At 41.3% G+C, this 11,786-nt stretch overlaps 2 protein-coding genes and 1 long non-coding RNA gene across 3 annotated transcripts; 2 read left to right on the top strand and 1 right to left on the bottom strand.

Annotated features, from left to right (window-relative positions):
• Nucleotides 1–712: 712 nt before the first annotated feature.
• Nucleotides 713–1,684, top strand: LOC111857015 (transcription factor HES-5-like). The gene is made up of 2 exons (XM_023837438.2): nt 713–1,021; nt 1,132–1,684. The coding sequence occupies exons 1-2, from the start codon at nt 959–961 to the stop codon at nt 1,561–1,563; spliced, it is 495 nt and encodes a 164-aa protein (XP_023693206.2). The 5' UTR covers nt 713–958; the 3' UTR covers nt 1,564–1,684.
• Nucleotides 1,685–6,615: 4,931 nt separating this feature from the next.
• LOC140592185 (transcription factor HES-5-like) lies at nt 6,616–8,630 on the top strand. Its single transcript, XM_072714900.1, has 3 exons — nt 6,616–6,725; nt 7,343–7,708; nt 7,819–8,630. Exons 2-3 carry the CDS (start codon nt 7,646–7,648, stop codon nt 8,248–8,250), a joined length of 495 nt encoding a protein of 164 aa, XP_072571001.1. The 5' UTR covers nt 6,616–6,725; nt 7,343–7,645; the 3' UTR covers nt 8,251–8,630.
• A 1,342-nt stretch (nt 8,631–9,972) lies between these two features.
• LOC111857019 (uncharacterized) lies at nt 9,973–11,082 on the bottom strand. Its single transcript, XR_002841278.2, has 3 exons — nt 11,060–11,082; nt 10,596–10,688; nt 9,973–10,492 (listed from the first exon to the last, which is right to left on the bottom strand). It is a non-coding gene; the product is annotated as an uncharacterized lncRNA (long non-coding RNA).
• Between the last annotated feature and the right edge of the window lie 704 nt (nt 11,083–11,786).

The raw sequence follows: 11,786 nt of genomic DNA, 5'->3' as shown, positions 1-11,786 counted from the left end.
CAGAAACTTCAACGAACATGAAATCAACAATAAACTATGTCTATTTATCCAACATGTTATATAATACATACTGTATTTAAAAACTTTTCAGCTGTATGATTTCAGGACAGACCAGTCACTCTGTTAGGAATATTATGGCTTTTTGGTTGCGGGTTTTAGCTTCGCTGCTGCTATTAACACTAATGGCACATTAGACAAAGGGCTGCATGAGACGAACTACGTCTATCTTGGCGGTTAGAGGTGTTTGACGTTCATTGGCGTGGGAAACGGCGGTTCTACTGCTAAACCACTACCGAAAAGACCACAAAAGCTGCGGCAGTTAAAATAGAAGCGTCAGGTTTTAAATAATAATGTTTTGGCTATTGGTCCGGGTCCGTATAGGACAACTTCTGGGTCTGGACCCGGACTGCGGTCCGCCTGTTAGTGAACTCTGACCTACAGTAAATTGGCTCAGTTGTGATTTCATCAACCGTCTCAGTCCAAGAAGTCATAAGTGCTTTCAATATCAACATTAAACTTTCAGTATCAATATCAAAATATTCCAATTCCAAATTCCAAAAAATAATTGTGTCACACACATGTCCATTCTTCTAATGATGCTGTGTTTCTCAGTATCTTTAGTCACAGATTTGTACAGGAGACCTGCTGTTATGTATTCAACACTTTCCCAGGTTCACACGGCAGCCTGTGCATCTCCCTCCTCAGTCTTCCACCCTCCACCTGTTCCCCTGAGACGTGACCATTGTCCTCCAGCAATAAGATCCTCAATGAGCATGTGGCAGCTCCACGTTCCTCATTGTCCCCTGCAGCTCATCCATTGGCTGCTGACTGTGAGAAACTCCAACAAGCCCAGGACTCACACATTCATATGTAGATCAGGGCCTATAAATAGGAGGCATGAAGCAGCACTGATCACACTCACGCTACACAGAGAGCTGCCCATCTCAGAGATACAGCCATGGCACCGACAGTCACAGCAGCTGTGATCTATTCTCAGGAGCATCTCACTCTGGACAACAAGGTAAACTCACATTCCAGTTCTGTTGTAGATACCCTGCATACTTATTTAATGTCATTGATGTGACATTTCAGACCTGGATCATTAATATCTTTCCTTTTATGTCTTTATAGCTGAGGAAGCCGATGGTGGAGAAGATGCGCAGAGATCGCATCAACAGCAGCATCGAGCAGCTCAAGTCTCTCCTGAGCCAAGAGTTTCTCAGCCAGCATCCCGACTCCAAGCTGGAGAAAGCCGACATCCTGGAAATGACAGTTAGTTTCCTGAGACAGCAACGCCATCACCAGCCAGAGATCACCTCATCCTGTTCAGCAGATGAAAATGAGGGCTTCTTCAGGTGTGTCCAAGAAATTGTGTGTTTCCTGTCAAGGGAAGATGTGAAGACACAGTCCCAGATGAGACTCCTGAGGCACTTCCAAACCATGCAGCCTTCCTCTGGTAAAAGCAGGGGTGACAGTGTCTTGTCTTGCCAAAGTTCACCAGCTCGTCATACAGCTATTAAAGAGAAGACCCCAGTCAACAGCGCCCTCTGGAGACCATGGTGAACTCCAACACACAGGAGCTCAGACAAACAGAACTGAACATGTTGATCTATGATGAACAGTTGTTCTAAAAGTGTAGGAAGTTGTTTCTTCCTCTTCTCTGTATGCAGGAAATTTCTGGTACTATTTTATTTGAATCAGATATTAAGATGTTGCTTTTTAGTACTATTGCCAAAGAGGGGTTAAATATTTTAATTTCCCTCTGACTCTGCTCATGGCAAACTTTTGGGGCATAGATGAATGAAGGAAAATATTTTGGGATTGAATAGTTTTCATTTGAATGCAGTTCATTCCTGCTATTGGCAAATTAATGTTGCTTCTCATTTCATGAAAAATAACTTCAATGAAGAAATTATGGCAAATGTGCATTGTTAATGCCTCATTTGGTTTTAAGTTGACTTCTTACATAGTGTAAGGTGATGTCACATGAAAATGTTTATGAGTAAGACCGTATCCACCATTCTTAGTGTGGCTATTTAAAAACTATTATTATATAATAGTTACTGTTATTGTGATCAGTCCGGGTGATGTGTATATTACACTGGAGTTTGCATGGTCTCAGTATCTACTGAAATCATAGTGTGTAAACCACATGTGTTAAAATGTCTTTTATAAAGACATTTACTCGATCAACAGAGTAGTATGACTGTCTTTGGAATATTTTCAAACTATCACTGTTCATATGTATCTCACTGTGTGAGAAGTGATTTCAGTTCCCTTCAGTGAATGAGATGTTAATGTTTATTTTTCATTTCTCAGAAGATGATTTTATTAAAAGAAATAGTCCATGTTATTCACTTGGTTCTTTGGCTCATCTCTAAATCATGGGTTACACATCACACACACAGCACACTCTAAATCATGGGTTACACATCACACACACAGCACACTCTAAATCATGGGTTGCACATCACACACACAGCACACTCTAAATCATGGGTTGCACATCACACACACAGCACACTCTAAATCATGGGTTGCACATCACACACACAGCATATTCAAACTAAAAAATAATCCACTGAAAGTTACATCCCAATCAAAAGCCAGTAGGTTTCAGTATGAATTATTTCCACGTGGCCTTGAATACTCTGATGAGATTTGACAGGCCTGATCTAATGTATGGAGAACCTGCCCATGGCATTCATTTCTGAGTACTTTAAGAACCTCATGTGTGGTTATAAATATTTTTTTTTCCCACCTTGTTAGTTTCACACCCAGCTGTGTGAAGATGTGTCACTTTCTCTAAGGTGATTTCTATCCAACACCAAGGAGTCTGGACTGGACTAAAGGGACACCCAACTAGACAGGGAACACATGATGTCTTTGTGTGCAACAGAAAACATGATGTTCAGTGTGCAACAAACTGTAGGGATGTATGGCTCAGCAGAATAACCCTCTGTGCCTGTAAGCAAAAGGTTGCTGGTTTGAACCTCAGCAAAATAGTCGCATGTTTTTAGGTCCCGGAGCAACGCCGTTAATTCCCAGTTCTAGAGGCACTGCATGCTAGCTGAGCCTGCACTGTGACGTAAAATGAAACTGTTTAGTAAATACAGACTTTGCAAGTTGAGTATGCATAGACACTATGCTGCATTCCATCTACCTCAGAAGACAGTGCTGGGAATAATGCCACCGCTGAGTTAAGCATGGTCCAGTACAAGACGTTAAAAGCCATTTCATGAAACCAGGGACCTTTTTCAAAAAGCAAAACTTCTTGCTTAGCCAGACAACTTGCTAGATTTAAGGTACCCTAGTTTAAACGGCCTTTAGCTTTGTTCACTTGCATTTAGCCCAGACTATTATAAATCTGACAGTCGTTACTGTTTGAATGACATTTGATTAAAGCTGATTTTATTAAACGAAATGGGTCTTGTTATTCATTTGGTTCCTTGTTTCATTTTAAACCATTCTCACCCCCCCAAGGTGATATCTCTATCCCAGGCAACACTAAAGGGACCAGACAGGATGACCAGCTAAACTGTGACCTGACCATATCTGTGTGTGCATTCACCACCTAATCATTTGGTCTTTTACCTGGAGGTCAGCCTGAAACATCAGGATTACTGTGTTTGAGTTGTCGTTTCACCCCGAGACAAACAGCCATTCCTACTGCTGTGAATGTTTAGGTACCAACTGGCTTTACGTGGGATGTTCAAGTGTTTTACTGCATGTCAGTGATATCTACAGCAGGCAAAAGGGAAATGACAGAAACAGTTAAAAACGTTTAATAAATGATATATCATGCAAATAAAATATATATACTGTAAGTAAAATAAAAACCTCTGCAATAGGTGATATAAAATAACAGACGTTTGCACAAAGTATCTAGTTAAAATATAAATATTGTACAAAATCTATGCCACTGTAGGATCAGTAAGTGCTTCAGTTACACAGGACATTTACATTACATCACACTTCCCTCTGCAGTGTTATGTAGGCTACAGACCTGAAGCACGGTGAACATGGTCAAAATCAAACCTGGGTTCACTTGTGAAGATACCATAAAGGTCCATATAGAACCAGGAAGCTCCCTGATTAGAGAAGGTCTTCCATGGCAGACTGTCCATTCATCTGCCACGGCCTCCACAGAGTTCCCTGACACTGCTGGTGTGACTGTGATGAACCTGCAGCAGAATTTGATATGATCTTGGTTGCTGCAGTTTTCTGGAAGGTAGTCCCTTGGTCTGTAGAGAAACTCCTAATGGCCACTTGCTCAGATGGTTGCTGAGGGACGTGTAGAGACAGGTAGCTGAAGGTCTCCTGTAGACAATTGCTGAAGCCCTTCTTGCATCTTGGGCTGGAGCTACACTTGGCTTTCTCTTTCAGGAAATGAACGGTCACCTCCAAGATGTCAGCCTTTTCCAGCTTCAAACTGGGCTGCCTTTCTTTCATTTGTTGGCATAATAATGTTTTCAGTTTGTCGATGCTGGCATTGATACGATCTCGGCGAATTTTCTCTACAATTGGCTTGCGCTGCTAGAAAAAAAGACGAGAATTATTAGCCTATGCACAGATTAGGATTAGAAATGAAACACAGCTGTACAATTGATAAATTTGATATTGGAAGATATTTCCTTACTCTTCTCTTTTCTCGTGTGCAGAAATCCAAGGCTGTACTGTGTCTCTGAAGAGCTGTCGGAGGCATTTTGCATGCGCTGATTGTCAGTCTTACGACGTCAAAGTCCGATGTGTAAAGAGGGTTTAATGCTGGTGCTGTTTATAAGCGGTTTCAAGATCTGGTGGAAAAAGTTCGAGAAAATTTACACTCCCAAGAACCAATAAGTGAGCTGGTCGGCATAATAAACAACAGAAAAAGCTTCTTTAATGACAGCAGAAGTGTGAGCTGATGCACGTGTGACGCGGCGGGTGGTAAAGGAAACCGGCACCGCATTTTCCTGGGAAGCCTTGGAAAGGCGCCGCTGCTCGTGTCGCAGACCTGTGAAAATCGGAAACTGTAAAAGCTTTTTGCCCTCCGATGGATCGCAGCCGGTCGGGTTTTATGGACGGGACGTTTATTGCAGACACGCTCCTTCTCTCCCTCCATGGCTCTTCGGCATTAATATTCCCATTTCAATCAGCTGTCGGTCACTTTGTTAATGTCTGTCTGAAAGACTGAAACTGTATCGCACTGGCAGCTGAGAGACCAGTACGTACCCGTCCCAGCCCATTTAAACCAGTATTGCTTGAGACAAAATATAAAACGTTAGTATTTCACATAATTACTATCAGTAAGACCGACATCAATCCTGAATTACAATCAAGGCGATATAGTGAATTCCAGTTAAACCAGCAATAATCTGATGTTTAGAGTGCTGTAAGAGTACTAGCTGCTCTGCATTGTACACCTTTGAAGGGAAAGCGGAACATTTGGTAGGAGTGATTTTCTGTTTTCTTTTTCTTTGTTTATCAGTATAACTTTATGTGTCTTACACACAGACACGTATATAAATTCCGTTTTATTCTCCTGTCAATATAACTATGTTTATTACGACATACTTCAGCACCTGTCATTTCTCTGCAGGTTAAAATCCGACTGTATACATCGTTTGTGGCAAATAAAAATACTTGAATCTTGAATTCGTATGGAAAGATCACACACGTGAATTTGGGGAACCTTAACTGCACCTGCGTCTAAATCATTCAGCCTGTATTTCGCCATAAGAATATATTGCTAATCTAACTCGTAACTATATATAAAACCGCATTTAAAGGGGGATTCGACCATTTCTATATAGCAACGTACGCGTAACCTTGAAAAGTACGTCCATGTCTTCGGCTTCTGTAAACATGTTTCGGAAAGGCTGTAGAGACTCATTCCAAAACGATAAAGGAACCAGTGGGTGTCTGATGTTTCTTTCTAAACGGTCCGGGGGGAGATTCAGCTGTATGAACCGGGGGACGCGTGAGTAGGATCCTGCCGGGCTTTCCCACACTAGTCACCCATTCATGGCTCCGTATTCTCATGGGGAGGGACAATGGAAGTGTGCCCTCAATGAATGGGCCGGATAATAGTGTTTAATTGACATTCTCAGTAAGAACATCTGTGTGCGTTTCTCTGCGTGACACAACCACTCTGCTCAGAATAGCTGATGACAGGAGACGGCAAAGTGTGTCGTTCAACAGGTGCGTGTTCACCATGCAGTGACAGGGTCCCAACTTCTGATTTTACTGTATGTTCTGTGCAATAAATGTAGATGCAGTCATGAATAGGCTTTTACATGCCGTCCCTTCAAAGCCGACTTTTAAACATGTCAGTCACGGATAATACATTTAAAAAATTTGTTACCATGACCTGTGAATATTATAATCACTGAAAAAGTTTCTCAATTTATTTAACCTGACTTACTGGGGACCTGCATAATACATTGTGAAATATGAAATATTTTGTAATAAAGTGACCGGAGATAAACGCTGAGAAGGTGAAGACCTCCCTTTTCCCGCCTCGGCAAACCCAGTCCAGATGGTCCTTCGGGCAGTAAGGTCTTGTTCCCCAGCCATGGGAGATCAAACACCATAGCTAATGTTATGTGTGATAAGACACACTTCTTTTGTTCCTCCACAGAAAGCAGTGAATGGACAGAGTGTGGGAAACAGGGGGAAACTCAGTCACACAGAGAGTCACTTGGACAGTGACCACAGAATCAGCTTGACAGATGAGTAATAAGGTCTAATAAGGTTTATAGAGACACTTACAGCAAGAACATTGAGGGTAGATGGATCAAACACAAGTCAGGTGTTTTGTATTTATTTTTTCAATAGAAATAATGTAAACGGCATTTTAAAATATCGCCTTGGACATTATATTGCGGAAACATTTTCTAACCAATGTTTTACAGCCGGCACCGAAATCACTTTAAACTTCATGTAGCCCTGAATAGTGCAACATGTAACTGCTGAGTTACACAGAGATGTTATTTCTTTATATAGGTATAAAATGCTAATAATGTCAAATTAATGGTGCACTGAGATCTGCTCTGTTCTTCACAATCAGAATTGTTCATTTACAGCCAAGCACTTTTATATACAAGGAATTTACTTTTGGGTGCCGTGCAAAACAATCAGGGTCAATTTAGGCAATCAATGTAACAAAATTATGTACATAAATAAAATAATATATCTAGTGCAGATAATGTTGATCTTTCTGTTGGTCATTATGAAATAGTTTACATTATGTATCCATACACAGCAATAATTTTAAGTATAATGAAATTGACAGAAATGGTTTCTCATGTTCCTTATCACTGCTGAACCATATATGAAAGGAAGCATACTCTTATTACAGGTCAACACTTTCCCAGGTTCACACAGCAGCCTGTGCATCTCCCTCCTCAGTCTTCCACCCTCCACCTGTTCCCCTGAGACGTGACCATTGTCCTCCAGCAATAAGATCCTCAATGAGCATGTGGCAGCTCCACGTTCCTCATTGTCCCCTGCAGCTCATCCATTGGCTGCTGACTGTGAGAAACTCCAACAAGCCCAGGACTCACACATTCATATGTAGATCAGGGCCTATAAATAGGAGGCATGAAGCAGCACTGATCACACTCACGCTACACAGAGAGCTGCCCATCTCAGAGATACAGCCATGGCACCGACAGTCACAGCAGCTGTGATCTATTCTCAGGAGCATCTCACTCTGGACAACAAGGTAAACTCACATTCCAGTTCTGTTGTAGATACCCTGCATACTTATTTAACGTCATTGATGTGACATTTCAGACCTGGATCATTAATATCTTTCCTGTTATGTCTTTATAGCTGAGGAAGCCGATGGTGGAGAAGATGCGCAGAGATCGCATCAACAGCAGCATCGAGCAGCTCAAGTCTCTCCTGAGCCAAGAGTTTCTCAGCCAGCATCCCGACTCCAAGCTGGAGAAAGCCGACATCCTGGAAATGACAGTTAGTTTCCTGAGACAGCAACGCCATCCCCAGCCGGTGATCACCTCGTCCTGTTCAGCAGATGAAAATGAGGGCTTCTTCAGGTGTGTCCAAGAGATTGTGTGTTTCCTGTCAAGGGAAGATGTGAAGACACAGTCCCAGACGAAACTCCTGAGGCACTTTCAAACCATGCAGCCTTCCTCTGGTAAAAGCAGGGGTGACAGTGTCTTGTCTTGCCAAAGTTCACCAGCTCGTCATACAGCTATTAAAGAGAAGACGCCAGTCAACAGCGCCCTCTGGAGACCATGGTGAACTCAAACACACAGGAGCTCAGACAAACCCAACTGAACATGTTGATCTATGATGAACAGTTGTTCTAAAAGTGTAGGAAGTTGTTTCTTCCCCTTCTGCATATGCAGGAGATTTTTGGTACTGCCTCATTTTAATGAAATATTAAGCCTTGAATTTTTAGTACTATCGCGAATGAAGCAGGTTAAAATATTTTAACATTCCTGGTATCCCACTTATGGTAAATGTTTAGAACATGAATGAAAAGAAACATGTTAACACTGACGATTCAGTGTAATGGAATTTTGTTCAGTTTTCTTAATGCCATATCCTGTCCTTGTCTTGTTTTTATACATTCCATATTGTAAGGCGATGTAATGTAAAATGTTAATAAGTAAGACCATATCCACCATTCTTAGTGTGGCTATTTAAAAATTATTATTGTATAATAGTTTGTTTTATACTGACCAGTCAGAGTGATGTGTATATTTCACTGGAGTTTGCACGGTCTCAGTATCTACTGAAATCATAGTGTGTAAACCACATGTGATAAAATGTCTTTTATAAAGATAAAATTATTTACTTGATTAGCAGAGTCATAAGAATGTCTTTGGAATATTTTCAAACTATCCCTGTTCTTACGTATCTCAATGTATGAGAAGTGATTTCAGTTCCCTTCAGTGAAGGAGATGTTAACGTGTGAATGACATTTGTTGAAGATGATTTTATATATATATATATATAAAAAGTTTGTGTTATTCATTTGCTTCTTTGTCTCATTTATAAAATCACTGAAGACAGATACACAAGAGTTACTGAAACTGACAAAATAACTAATGATAATTACACCCTGTTAAAAAATCTTTCACCGTAGGATAATTTGGTGTCGCCCACAGTTCTCTGATGTATTTTAGAGCAGCTGCCATTGTGCATGGATATCTTGTTCATGATCTTCATTTCTCATAATACTTAGAGAACCTCAGATCTTCTCATTCATTTGGTTATGTGACTCTCACACAAGTTAGATACACACAACAAATTAAAGGTAAAAATAAACTAATGACTATTACTTCCTGAATAAAAAACAATTTGTTATTATTAAAAAGAATTCCATACATCCTTAATGTCTCTGATGAGATCTGACACACCTGATTTAACATATGAAGATCCTATTTGTGACACCGATTTTAAGTACTTTGAGAAGCTCATGTGTGGTTATAAACATGATCTCAGGCACCTCCTCAGTTTCACACAGAGCTGTGTTAACAAGTCTCACCCTCCCTAAGGTCGGTTTTATCCCAGCCAACACCAAGGAGTCTGGATTGGACTAAGGGACACCCAACTACACAGGGAAGAGAAGATGTCTGTGTGCACAACAGAAAATGTGATCTTCACTGTATAAACAATTGGTCTAATCAATGTCAGCGTCAATGCCAATTTCACCATTTCTTGTGTTTGAGTTGTCGTTTCACCCTCGGACAAACACCCGTTCCTCATGTAGTGAATGTTTAACGGCTTTACGTGGCACGTTCGGCCGATTTACAGCATGTCAGTGATATCTGCAGCAGTCAAAAAAGGGAACGGTAAAATGTTTCATAAATGATATACCATGCAAATAATATATATATATATATATATATATATATATATAGGTAAAAAATAAAAACCTTTTCAAAAGGCAATTAGTGCAAAATGTATAGTTAAGATATCAATATTATACAAAATAAAAGGACACTAAGTCTGGTAAGAGCATAAGTTACAGAGGTGCAGAGTGAAATACCTGAAGTACTGTGAACAGAAGTAAAATCAAACCTGAGTTCACTGAGAATGTCCTTATAGAACCAGGAAGCTCCCTGATTGGAGAAGGTCTTCCATGGCAGACTGTCCATTCATCTGCCACGGCCTCCACAGAGTTCCCTGACACTGCTGGTGTGACTGTGATGAACCTGCAGCAGAATTTGATATGATCTTGGTTGCTGCAGTTTTCTGTAAGGTCATCCCTTGGTCTGTAGAGAAACTCCTAATGGCTACTTGCTCAGATGGTTGCTGAGGGATGTGTAGAGACAGGTAGCTGAAGGTCTCCTGTAGACAATTGCTGAAGCCCTTCTTGCCGCTTGGGCTGAACGGTCACCTCCAAGATGTCAGCCTTTTCCAGCTTCAAGCTGGGCTTCATTTCTTTCATTTGTTGGCATAATGATGTTTTCAGTTTGTCGATGCTGGCATTGATACGATCTCGGCGAATTTTCTCTTCAATTGGCTTGAGCTGCTAGAAAAAAAGACGAGAATTATTAGCCTATGCACAGATTAGGATTAGAAATGAAACACAGCCGTACAATAGATAAATTTGATATTGAAAGATATTTTCTTACTCTTCTCCTTTCTCGTGTACAGAAATCCAATGCTGTACTGTGTCCCTAAAAAGCTGTCGGAGGCATTTTGCAGGCGCTGCATTGTCTGAGAGTCTTACGACGTCAAAGTCCGATAAGTGAGGAGACTGTATGGGTTGCTGTATTTATGAGCGGTTTTAGCATATGGGGGTAAAACTCCGACAGAATTTACGCCAATAAGTGAGCTGTCAGGTACAGGGGCGTCAGAAGCATTTTGAATGTGTGTGTGTGTGGGGGGGGGGACACTCTCATAAAACTAATATTTTATGCTAAACGTGTGTACGTGTGTGTGTGTGTGTGTGTGGGGGGGGGGGCTTTAATAACATCAGAAGTGTGACCCGCTGCACGTGTGACACGCCGGGTGGTAAAGAGACACCAGCACCCCTTTTACCTGGGAAAATCGTCACACGTGTGGAAATCGGAAACTGTAAAAGCTTTTTGGATACCGCAGCACTGCGGAAAGCAGCTGGGGATTTTACTGACGGGATGTTTCTGCAGACACGCTCCCTCTCCTCCTCTGTCAGTCTTCGGCCTAATACTCCCATTCAATTTAGCTGCCCGTCGTTTTGATAATGTCTACTAGAAGGACTGATCACCCTGCAGGGAGCTGAGATACCGGACCTTTTCCCAAGCCGTTTAATCCGGTAATCCTTGAGATATGATACGAAACGTATAAACATTGTTTAGAGGTAAACTGTGGATATTTTACAGTAGTAAAATATAGTAGTAAACATTGATAAAAAAAATACAAAGAAGTGACTTTGACATTAGTTAAACCAACATTAAACTGATTTTAGGGTGTTCACGCAGGAATTCTGTTCCGTATTGCATAGACAGGAACGGGAAAGCGGAACAATTTGATGACAGTAATAAAAACAACAGACAGCCACCGCAAGCTGTATAAGTTGCCCGCAGGCAGCTAATCAGTAAGCCCTAGCACTTCGTCCATCCATCCATCCATCCACCCGTCCATCTTCTATACATGCATAATGCGTGTCTTATGCAAGGTCGTTGGGGTGCAGATCATATCCTGCAAGCTATGGACGCACGGTCGGGTGTTCTGTCATAAAATCCTACCTATCGAGACGTGCTATCGAGCCTCTCTGCGTATGTGCAGTTCCACCGTTTTGGGATGAGGTTTTAGGGGTTAGGGTTAGGGTAAGAGTTAGGGGT

Source organism: Paramormyrops kingsleyae, chromosome 8 (genome assembly GCF_048594095.1).
Source record: "Paramormyrops kingsleyae isolate MSU_618 chromosome 8, PKINGS_0.4, whole genome shotgun sequence".
Lineage (NCBI taxonomy): Eukaryota > Metazoa > Chordata > Actinopteri > Osteoglossiformes > Mormyridae > Paramormyrops > Paramormyrops kingsleyae.
This window is presented reverse-complemented; position numbering and strand designations above follow the sequence as displayed.

What these genes read in the sequence shown, in the direction of transcription:
- LOC111857015 (XM_023837438.2), top strand. Translation starts at nt 959, where the DNA reads ATGGCACCGACAGTCACAGCAGCTGTGATCTATTCTCAGGAGCATCTC. An exon ending in ATCTCACTCTGGACAACAAG is followed by an intron (nt 1,022 to 1,131) that starts GTAAACTCACAT and finishes ATGTCTTTATAG; the next exon opens with CTGAGGAAGCCGATGGTGGA.
- LOC140592185 (XM_072714900.1), top strand. Translation starts at nt 7,646, where the DNA reads ATGGCACCGACAGTCACAGCAGCTGTGATCTATTCTCAGGAGCATCTC. An exon ending in ATCTCACTCTGGACAACAAG is followed by an intron (nt 7,709 to 7,818) that starts GTAAACTCACAT and finishes ATGTCTTTATAG; the next exon opens with CTGAGGAAGCCGATGGTGGA.